Source organism: Hylaeus volcanicus, chromosome 8 (genome assembly GCF_026283585.1).
Source record: "Hylaeus volcanicus isolate JK05 chromosome 8, UHH_iyHylVolc1.0_haploid, whole genome shotgun sequence".
NCBI classification, from domain to species: Eukaryota; Metazoa; Arthropoda; class Insecta; order Hymenoptera; family Colletidae; genus Hylaeus; species Hylaeus volcanicus.
In genome coordinates this window covers 16,529,192-16,540,702 of record NC_071983.1, presented here as the reverse complement: position 1 = coordinate 16,540,702, position 11,511 = coordinate 16,529,192, and the positions used below count along the sequence as shown (strand labels likewise).

The 11,511-nt window shown below is 39.5% G+C and overlaps 2 protein-coding genes across 19 annotated transcripts in view; one reads left to right on the top strand and one right to left on the bottom strand.

Moving 5' to 3' along the window:
• Positions 1 to 267: 267 nt before the first annotated feature.
• Positions 268 to 2,262, top strand: LOC128880863 (uncharacterized Golgi apparatus membrane protein-like protein CG5021). Of its 4 annotated transcripts, none has more exons than XM_054131387.1 (5): positions 268 to 387; positions 932 to 1,008; positions 1,082 to 1,316; positions 1,711 to 1,965; positions 2,040 to 2,262. In XM_054131387.1, the coding sequence occupies exons 2-5, from the start codon at positions 944 to 946 to the stop codon at positions 2,103 to 2,105; spliced, it is 621 nt and encodes a 206-aa protein (XP_053987362.1). In that variant the 5' UTR covers positions 268 to 387; positions 932 to 943; the 3' UTR covers positions 2,106 to 2,262. The 4 variants fall into 4 exon arrangements, with proteins under 4 accessions (XP_053987362.1, XP_053987360.1, XP_053987359.1 ...); XM_054131385.1 differs by having other exon boundaries at positions 350 to 478; positions 1,723 to 1,965; XM_054131384.1 differs by having other exon boundaries at positions 351 to 478.
• Positions 2,263 to 2,332: 70 nt separating this feature from the next.
• Positions 2,333 to 11,511, bottom strand: part of LOC128880862 (tyrosine-protein phosphatase Lar) — a 589,166-nt gene continuing 579,987 nt past the window's right edge. For all 15 annotated transcript variants that reach the window (XM_054131372.1, XM_054131374.1, XM_054131368.1 and 12 more), the window contains 2 exons: positions 8,940 to 10,746; positions 2,333 to 6,962 (listed from right to left, as the gene is read on the bottom strand). In XM_054131372.1, coding sequence (XP_053987347.1) covers positions 6,894 to 6,962; positions 8,940 to 10,746 — 1,876 coding nt within the window. In that variant the 3' untranslated portion in view covers positions 2,333 to 6,893. The remainder of the gene's footprint in view (positions 6,963 to 8,939; positions 10,747 to 11,511) is intronic.

Here is an 11,511-nt window from a genome sequence, read left to right as displayed (position 1 = left end):
GGGACGAGAGAAGACGCTCTCTTACGTGTCTGGTCAGTATAAAGTATAGAATTTTCCGAAGTGTCCTATTATAAAGTGTTAGCCACGCGTTTTCCTTGTTGTATTAATTATATTCTTATTTGTTATCTCGTAAATAAACTTTTATTCAATTCTTATACAGTAGAGGGCACTTCCTTTGGTGAACTGCGCGGGAATGTCTAGCTTACCGTCCTGCGAGGTACTGAATGTCGAGTAAATTAGAAGCAAGAAGATAATTCACGTTGTTAATTGCTGTTCCAATGAAGTTCTTTGTATTTACGACTGCATCCTGGGGCATATTTATGGTGATGCGGCCTAGAAGACGCCTGCGCGTTGGTAGTCAGGACCTTGGAGACGAATTCTACCTCTGTAAGTATTACTCTGTGGTTGAAATGTTTAAAATGACGTCTGCCGCTGCTGGCCGCTGTCTTGTCAACGTGATAATATGGCGTCTGCGTCGGTAGGTGATTGAACATTTTAATCCATTCAATTTCCATACGTTGACGCCACGTTTTTATGTTACGATTTTTACCGTATCGGTTCGTTTCAAAGCATAAAAAAGTGTTTGATTGAACGCAAGAAGTTGGCGTCATTTCGTTGCCGTAACAAGAGAATCGTTATTGACATTTGTCCGTGAATTTCCGTACGTATATTAGAGATTTATGTTCAAATTGATATATATAAAATGACTCTTTGCAAGCATATGTATATTTAGCCACGTTCATTGGAATTTGTTTTATTAGACGTCCATTTTCCCGTTTAGATCGCACTCGTAGTGTCTCTGTGTTTTTCTTTGCAAGATTTCTTATTAAAACGATGGTGATCCGTGTTCTTTGGTTGTCGTTATAGTCGTGAAGTGCATTGTCGGTGTTTCAGGGCATTTTGTTAAAGTTCATGTGTTTATGTTTGTTAGGTTCCTTTGCTAATGGATGACGATACGATTGCTTTTGGGGAGGAGGATGAGGCTGGTCAAAATAGCAACAAACTTAAGTATATAGACCGATATGAGACAGTATGTATACAGGGAGGTATATAATACTGACAATATATTGAAATTTTACAGACATCCATATGTCACCATGTTTCATTTGGCCTTCAGGATAATGGCGATAGTAGTTTATATGTTATGTCGGTTATTCTCGGATAGTTTTATATCTAGCTTTGTAACTGTTGTATTACTTCTATCAATGGACTTTTGGACAGTTAAAAATATAACTGGGAGGTTGATGGTTGGTCTTAGGTGGTGGAATTACGTTGATGACAATGGAAAAAGCCATTGGGTATATGAGTCGAAAAAGGTGTGTTTAATTTTTACTTTTCAGGAATACATACATCAAGGGTTTATGTATACTCTGAACATTAATTCGTTTTCTATTTGAAGAGAAAATTATTAGCATTCGACAATTCAAAGTATTCCGTAATAGAGCGATTCTTTAAGAGTCTATTAGTTTCAATTATCATGCATATTTTTAGTCTGTCAATTTCAGTAAGCGCACTATTTCAATTCGATCGAATAATTCGTGGTCTCGTCAGTTTTCACATTTTATGCCTATGATGTAGTCTACGTAAAAATATCTTGTGATTACGCAGGAATTTAACGTTCTGCCATTGCTGGCAAACATGCGCTGGCAAGAATTGTAATTGCTTATTATAACAGATTATACAAGGTCTACTATATACCCTGTGTTTCAGGGTGCTCAACAGAATCGTATTAACGCAACTGAAGCTCGCATCTTTTGGTTAGCCCTTATTCTCACACCTATGTTATGGTCAGTATTTTTTATGATAGCTTTGTTCAGCTTGAAATTTAAGTGGTTACTGCTCGTGTGTATTGCAATTGTCTTGAACGGTGCAAATCTTTATGGATACGTAAAATGCAAAATGGGTAACGATCGAAATTTATCCTCGGCTACGAGCGATTTTCTGAGGAAACAAGTCATGCAAAATGTGCGTAGATAAATTAGTCGTATCGCTATGATAGCTGGTGAACACGAGCAAATTTATAAATCATTCCATCGTAGGTTGCGTCGATGATGACCAGAAGTCCACCGACGCATAATCCAAATCAAGCAACTAATGTGATATAAAGCTGCACATTCGCAGCCAGGATATTATTTAAGAACAATGTTGCCATAACGTGCACCACGATGAAAAATAAAAAACATTTGTACATAAAGATCACGTAGGCTTTTCTTATAAGACTAAATGAAAGGATATAATAAAACTGCTAACGAAGATGCTTAATCATTGTTTTATTCATGATCTCCCTTGTGTGGATGAGAATGAATGGATAAGAATGAACGATAAGAATCACGTTAGTTATTAGTTTATTGATGCCACAGGGCAATACATAATGTACACGTTATTTCTCCTTGTCAACAGACTTCCTATTACACAATATTTAATTTGTATAAGTGTTAATTAGTAACATTGCATTTATCATATTCACTTCAGCCTGTTGTATTCTTTCTGGCAAGAAAGTATCACAAAATAATTTCCCATTCTTTCAACGATATTTAGTATTTGACTTATTCTTTGTCTTTTTTAATTCATATTCATCTCGGAATGAACGACTGTATTCAATTACTGTCTCGTCCGAGTGGATGAACTCGAGGTGACCGTACACACAGTAACAAACTCGTCGTAGTATTGCACGGAGCATAAATGGCCGATTGTATTTTGTTACATTATTAAAGACTGCTCCGAAAAACGCGAGTTTCGTGTTTTTTTTTTTAAGAAGAAGAATACAACAAACCACATATTGCTATACATTTTGGGATATAAAAAAAATTATAAACACTAACAATAGACACGCGCCTAAAGTACAAGATACACAAATCTTTTGGAATGATACAAAAAAACGTAATAACGTTACGATCGGTATCTTATAAATATACGAATATCGTGGACTTCTTTGTTATTGGTAAATTCATCGAATACAATTTAACGCTACCAACTTATAACTAGTAAATATATTTATACAATCATTTAATTTCGTTTTCTCGTAACGTATTGTATTTTTTAGTCTGGAACTTTAAACACGAAGTTGTCGACCACGTTGGCAATACCGCACTTTGTGCGGTGAAACATTTTTTTTTTGTCCGCTTTTAAAACTATATTGATAAAAGTCGAATGATAGAGTAAGAAGTAACACCGGAAGAGTAATGATATCTCGAGAGTTATTGTGACAAAAATCTCTGCAATTTTCTCTTGTTTTCTTTCATTTTTTTTTCTTTCTATGTTTGCTCGTTTACGAATACTGTAAGAATCATGCGAGTAGGTTGTTTGAATTGAAAGTTTGAAAACTATTTCTTTTTTTTTGTATTTTTTTTCTTAACAAGACGCTCTATACGGACTACATCCCTCGCGCGTGAGAATCTTAACGAATAATCGATCTGTAATTCGGTAGATGCAAAAATTTGTTAGCAAAGAATTTCTAACCAGGGCATTTTACTTATTTTGTCAGTCTTTTCAACGATCAAAAGAAAGTCTACAGGAAACGTTACGAAGCCGTGAATCGCGTATAACGATACTTGGAAAAATCATCGTATTTGATTAGATTTTTAGTAAGTTTTTATATACCAATTGTACTTTATAGCGATAGCGCATTTTCGTCGAAGAAATTGTTTTGCATTGATTCTTTAGTCACATTTTACGGGAAAACAGTCGTTTCTTCGTTACCAACGTAACAATATCGAATTTGTGTTCTGACAGAAGCACGAATATATCGTTAAGAGAATTAAAGCGTAAGGACGACGAAAAGACGATAAAAGTAACTTACACGTGAATCAAGTCGGTAGTATAAAAAAATAATTATAAAAATAAAATAATGATTTGGAAAGTAACTTCGGAGCTCGCACCAAAGGCCAGTACATTTCGAAATATCAGTCGGTTATCAATTTTGTTCGCGTACGTGTGTATAATTAAACGTTTGTTTAAAAAGTTCAATGGGAGAGAGAAATTTCGTTATATATCGCGCAGAATTAATGCACGGGACGTTAATGGAGCCATATGTAAAATAAAAATAGTGTTAACGGAGTTTGGGTAAACAACGAGAGATACGATGATTAAGTAGTTTACCTTTCAATGATGACCGAGCCATTTAAGTACTATTACAAGTACTGAGAATACGTAGTAATAGATCAGACGCGATGGCCTTCAGTCTTACAACATGAAATAAAAACGATATAGACAAAAATAAATGCACGTTCTGACAAAAATGGAAAGTAATAATAACGCAGCAATGCACTTAGTCTGTAATGTAAATCTCGCGTTAAAAAATACGATATGCACGGTAAGTTCACGTAAAAGAACAAGACTTACATCATACAAAAAGGTTAAAAAAGATCGTATCAAAAACCGCGTCAACCGGAATGAGAAAGGTGTGAAAATGAAGTTCGACGAAATCGTGTAACAAACAACGTGCTTTTTCGGATATCACGCATCAAACCCGGTAGTCTGGAAAATATCCACCCAGCTTCATTCGATGCGTACTCTCTTAATTTGTGTTATCCGTAATATATATCTATATATATATATATTATTTATCATCTTATTTATATATATATATTTATATATTTATATTTATATAATGTTGCTAATGACAGACGGTGCATTTATGTACACTTAGTCACAATTCCTGACCCTCGAACCACTTTCGAAAAAGGAGAAACATCGTCGATCCTCGATTCAAACGGTTCAGAATCTAAATGTCGAATTTGAAAGAAGAAAAAGAACAAATACGAAAGAATTCTGAATGTGCCTTCCGATACCAAATACCGAGCGCGTAGATCGTCGCACGTGCGAACAATCGAAGCCAAAGGAATGCCAAAAACGAAAAAGTGATCCGTTCTTTACGGGGTAGTACAGTTTGTCATCGTGTCATACTTATAATATTTTAGTAAATAGAAATTGTACGCTGTATCGCATCGAACAGCGACGAAACGACTCTGTATACCGAAACGGTACGACGATGATTTTCGAAATATAGAAGATATACAAACGAGCGTATGCTTATTGTCCTCGTAGACTACGCGACTTTGCAACTCTTTGAATTACAATGTATAATCAATACACGTCGAAATGGTTTCTCGATCGTTATCAAAAAGGATATATGTACCGCGTGGGATCGATTGCATCGTTAATTGTTCGTTTTGTTGTTTTTGGCATTGATTTGGCGTTTCGGTGCTGGGGAGCGGGAGGATGTAAAGGGGGAGAGATGACAACGTTTCGCCCGTCTTACTACGGGCTTTAACTTTCGCTGATTGCGAGGTACGTTTCCGGGTAGGTTCTGCTACAAAACGAGTTTTAATCCCCAGCACGAAGCAACTCGGTTTCAGTCTAAACCGAGCCAGGAATGATCGAAGTTGGTAGAGAAATTGTTGGTTTAGATAACCGGGAAAATCGTAAAAGTAGTGTCGAGGTAGAAGCCTACAATGGGACTTTGTACACGAGGGCATCGAGGGCTCGGGGGAACAGTACGCAAATCCGACATACAGTGCTTCTAGTTTAAATTAGTTCTCGTAGAGACCTGCACAACACTTTTGTGCATTTTAATTGAATATAGGCACCGTTTCCTTTCACTCATGCACCATTCGAATCCCATCTGTTTTTTTCATTTTTCTTGTTCTAATGGCGTCGCTTATCATCTAAATCTTAGAACAATAGCTTACGGTCTACTTAAAATTACAGTAGGTAATGAGAAGATCCCTATCGTGCGTAATGGGCGCAGCATGAATAATTGTCGATTTGGCAGTATGGTAATTTTCGTGTCAGTGAGCGGAAAATTCGCGTACCTTCTGGTTTACTCTCGACGCTAGTTACGGAGATCTTTAGCGATTTCCCTTGTCCTCGATAAGTACATTTTTATTTGTTCTTTATTTATTTTTATAGAACGTGTCACGGTCCGTGCTCTCGATTCGGTTCCCCTTGTTTCAGACGTATTACGTTTCCCACAAAATATGGAAGCACTGTTCTCCAACGGATAGAAAAAAGTTGTTCAACATATGACTCGCGAGGCTCGCGATCGCGACGATAAATCCCCGTCGGTTTTTCGCCTTATCGTTAGCTTAGCAACCTAGACTATCTAAGCAACCGTAGTTTCACGAGGGACCTGGAAAAAACGTAATCGCAAGGTGTCTCGGGCGTTGATCGTCGGTTGGATATGTTTCAATAATCGAACTTTCGATTACGATTTTTTCGAGATCTTTTCATCTGGTTTCTTTTTTTTTTGTCATTTTCGTGTCATTTTGTTTAATAAGAATCAGTTTCCGCTGCTCGATCAACTTTCGGGTCTGTGTGTGTGTGTCCTCCTCCTTCGTTTCTACACCACTTCCCCCAAAAAATTTTGTGTGTACGTATGTATACACGTATGTGTTCCATAACCCGTAAAATAAGTCTCGGGAAAGGATACCGCTACAGATATGATTGTTTCTACGATTACTTTAGCCGATACGTTCTAAACGGCAGTCTTGTTCCGTTAGTCGTTAGGGAATGTGAATAAAATCGAGTATCAGCACTTACGGTGCCGCGAAAAAATGAAAGAAAAACTCTCCACACGGCCGTGATCGCTGCGAACACCATTTACTAAGATACTCGCGGCTGCTGCGCGTTTAGTTGCCCAAGAAGTTAGCCCAAAATTTATCGCGTTTCTACTATATCTGTCCATGGAAGGTACGAGTATAGTACGTTATTCACCCGAATCATGGTGTAGCCTACATTCCCCGTTCGTCGAATAGTTATACACATACTCCTCCAAGAGTGCTCCCATTGTACTAGACGCGTCGTACTTTCGCTCGTTCGCCCACGTCTCTCTCGTTCCTCTGACGATCCCTTCTATCCCTGCTGGATTCCCGTTCCTCGCGAGAATCGGGTTGTCAGTTGGCATAATGATCGAAAGAACCCAAGTATTCCAAACTGGCGCGATAACAGAACTGGTATTGGTCCTGGAGAAACAAACGAAACGGAATCAAACGCGTTTTATCGGATCGCAAACCAGCCCTTTGATGGGGACTGGTGTAATTTTCGTAGATTTCGATGTGCTGAATTCGCGGCTTGAATAGAAATTTTGTGAAGATAATTAACCAGTCAGCTGTGTTTGACGACTGTATTCGTCTATACAGTCGGTCCTATAAATACTCGTACCCTCTATATCTATTGAAGAAATTTGTTTAAATTGAATGGTAGGTTTGATGTATGTTTGCATGTCCAAGTGTATGTTTTTATAAATACGTTGATGTTTATATAAATGTATACATGTGTAAGTACATTGATATACATATTTATAATGAAAAATTCATTTGGTAATATCAAAACTACCGTTTAATTTAGTCAAACTTTTTCCATTAATCTTCTATGTCTATTGAAGAAATTTGTTTAAATTAAATGTTAGATTTGATGTATACAAGTGTATATTTTGTATAAATATGTTGATGTATATATAAATATATACATGCATAAGCTTATTCATATACATATTTATAATGAAAGATTCATTTGATAATATCAAAACTATGATTTACTTTAGTCAAACTTCTTCAAATAGACATAGAGGGTACGAATATTTATGGGATTCACTGTAAATAGTTTCCTACGATGTAAACTGGTACATTTTAAAGTAATAGTCAAATATTTTATTTCCCCGACTCTAATCATGATAGAAGAAGGTTTAGTTGTCTAAATTGTTAGCTCTCTGTAATGAAATTGTCGTCGAGTGTAAATGGTTAAAGACAGAGAAGGCTTGTCTTTTTTCAAGTGATTGAGTACTGTAAATGGACACCCAACGGCACAATTAATATCGAAGATATTTTTCTAAATTAAACGATATACTCAACGATTCCAAATATATGTCTCGTTATAAATATATATTAGGTCTACCGGAAAGTTCTGTCCGTTTTTAGAATAACACAAAATAGTAAATTTCTCATACCTTGAATTTTCATCGAATAATATAATTTTTATCATTATTTATGACATCTTGTCAGCATGATTGCAATTTGTATGTCGTTTTTAATGAATATGCGCATACTTGTTAAAAACTTGTTGTAACCGAAACGGACAGAACTTCCCGGTAGACCTAATACATGAACAAACTTTGCACATGTGTATAATGAAACATTTATTTGGAAACACCAAACCTGTCATTGAATTTAGTCAAACTTCTTCGATAGACATAGACGGTACGAATATTTATACGATTGACTGTACATGTGACTAACGTATCGATCCATTATTTTGAAACCCCACATATTCACAAAGAAAGCTTTTTAGGTGTCCTCCGATTGTTTTGACTTTTGGATATGTTTTAAAGGACTGAAAAATAAGGTATACGTATTTTTTTATATTGGCCCGTTTTCATATATTAGGAGGTGAAACGACTCCCTAAAGTTTCAGCTGCAATAGGCTATCTCCGAAACTATCATAGATAAAAGAAAACTTTTAAGGAAAAAGTTTCATGGTTTCCTATCTGCAATTTTGTAACAAATAATTTGTTTATAATAGTAGCCTATTTGCCTGTCCAAAAATCGAAACAATCGGAGGCGGACACCTAAAAAGCTTTCGTTGTCAGTGTTTCCTTGTCAGTTTATGTAGTCCGTGCCCGAGATCCCGTCTATAGTTTGAAGGATTACCCGACGACGATTTCTTAAAGATATCACAGACGACTATGTCATTGATTCTGACGACACAGCTGACTGGTTAAACGAAAAGTAACAGCTCGATAATTGTATCGGAAAGAGCTCAAAATCAAATCTAATCGAATATATAATAGAACAAATGTTAATTTTGTTTGATTGCGTGAGCAATGGTCTCGTGGTAAAATTAAGTGGCACTGGAGCCTCAGTGGTACATGTGAAGGACCTTCAGCACCTCGAAATCTACGAGACACACCAGAAACGTTCAAAGGATCAAAAATTCCAACCAACCTCGGTTTGAACCATCGCTGGGCGCTGCGTTCGCAATATTCTGACCGTTTGGAAGATATCGACGAGGCCCTCGTACTGCATACGTTCCAGTACGATGCTGAGCGTGATGAAGACACCGGTTCTTCCGACTCCCGCGCTGCAATGCACGGTGATAGGTCCGTCCTGGCCGAATTGCTCTTTCGTTTTGTGCACCTGCCCGATGAAGTCGATGAATCCGTCGCCCGACTTTGGTACCCCCTGCTCGGGCCAGTCGATGAATTGGAATTGTCTGACCGTGCGACTGGCGCCGTCGCGAGCGTCCGTCACCTTGAACTCCCTTAGAATGTACTGCGGCATGTTGTACTCCGCGATGGGATCGACGACGAAGCACTGATAACGTATCGACCTGTCGGAGGGCCAGTACTGGTGGCACTTCTCCCTGCCCATCTCCTTCAATTTCGTCAACATGACGACGATCGTGGAGTTGTGCTCCCAGAGCATACGCCAAAAGTCGTCGGTAGTGTCGCAGAGAGGTCCCTGAGTCGCTATGTAGGCACCGCGGTAGCGATATCCGTCGATCAGGCTCGCGTTTATGTAGTCCGAGCCCTCGATGTTGCGCTGGGGTTGCAAGCACACTCTGGTGCACTCGTACGGCAGGATGTGCACCAGTCGATTTTTGTGCTTGTTGCACGGCAGGTTCGCCGAAATGAAACGCGACGAGTCTACCTTGATGTTGGACAGTTTCTTGAACTCCAGCTCCATGCCGGTTATGTTGACGATCTCCGATTGCATGAGCTTCTGAATGTGGGAGTGAAGGTTTCTGGCGGGCACCTCCGTGTTGCCGCAGATCACCGCCTCATAAAGCGCGTCGTGAATGAATATGTACTGATCCTCGGTCTGCACCATGTAGTTCCTTTGGGCGCGTAGACAGGTTACGTGACCGTATATGTCTATCATTTTCTCGTGCTTGATCCTTTCGAGCATGGAGTCGATGACGATGAAGCAGCCGGTTCTGCCGACGCCGGCGCTGCAGTGGACGATCAATGGTCCGCTTTCCGGTGGATTCAGGGATCGTACTCTGCGCAGGAATTGCAAGAACGGCGCGGGATGCTCGGGTACGCCGTGGTCGGGCCAGGCAGTGAATTGCAGCTGCTTTATCTCGCGTCTCTCCGAGTATCCAGCCCGCGACACTTGGAACGTTCTGATGCAGTATGTAGCCAACTCTTGAACATCGGTGATCGTCACCGTCATCAGACCGTACGTCTCGGATCCCCTGCACGGCCAATACTGATCGCACTTTATCCTCGCCCTCTCCTCGAGTTTCGTCATCATCACGATCGTGCTAGACCGTAGCTCCCAGCACATTCGCCAAAAATCCCCGAACGTCTCTTGAAGCGGCCCTTGAGTAGCCACGTACGCGTTTTGTTTCCTGTACCCGTCGCAATAGTTGGCGTTTATGTAGTCCGTGCCCGAGATCCCGTCTATAGTTTGAAGGATTACCCTCGAATGATCGTAAGCGATCACGTTCGCGTAACGATTCTTCGAAGTGTTCACTTCTATGTTCGAGTGGTCCCAAGTGAACTGTTGGCCAGGCTCTATCGACTCGTACTCCTGGCTGAACTTCAGATTGTCGTTCGCTTTTAGACACTCGATGTGATTCCCCAAGTCGTTGATGTGAATAGGAGGGTGAGAAATCATGCCGGGCGTTTGGAAATTTAAACGGCGCATCTCTACCGGATCGGACGGGGCGTGATTAGAGCTGATATCGGCGGCCATCAGCGGTCGTGTCACGGCTGCTTGATCGGGTGCTTTGCACGGCTGTCTTCGTCTGAAACGGTTCGGAGAAATTATGTCAAATTGGAGGGTTTGTTTGCGACTCGCAAGGGAACGTTATATCTGTTGGGTCGTGGATTTTCGGGACGATTTAGACGTTCATTTTATAGGTAACAAACATCATAACTCTCGAAGCTTTTCAGACATTGAGCCTTAGCTTTCGTAATATTAATTGTTAAAGTTTATAAAGTTTCGTCATGGGTCTGGTCCAAGCTCTGTGTCGCGACGGACGTTGACTCGTACTACTAGAATTTGCGACGTCGCGTCGTTGGTAGAAACGTGTCACGAAGCAGTTGAGAGGGGTTGAGGATTTACATGACGATTTAGATGTTTATTATAGGTATAGGTTACAAACGTCATAACCCTCGAAGGTTTCGTGCCATTGGGCATTAGTTTTTGTGATATTAATTGTTAACGTTTATAAAGTTTCGTCATGCGCAAAAAGAGCTTGAATTTAAAGACATACCTACGTTCTAGTATTAATTTCGACGTAAATCACACATATTTTGTCGTATTTATAAAAATTGACCCTGACTTACATTATATAGTTGTAAGTTTGACGACGTTCAAACTTAATCGCGCATAACGCTGACGTCAGCGAGCGAACAGCGAGCGTCGGCTGAGAGACGCTCGTTACCGACGTCGTATGGTTGATCAACAACGCTGTGACACATGTACACACGTGCTCATTGTACTTGAGAGTGATATCAATAATAATTGCTTATACCGACAAGTGTGTTGATTCAGGTAGAATCATTAA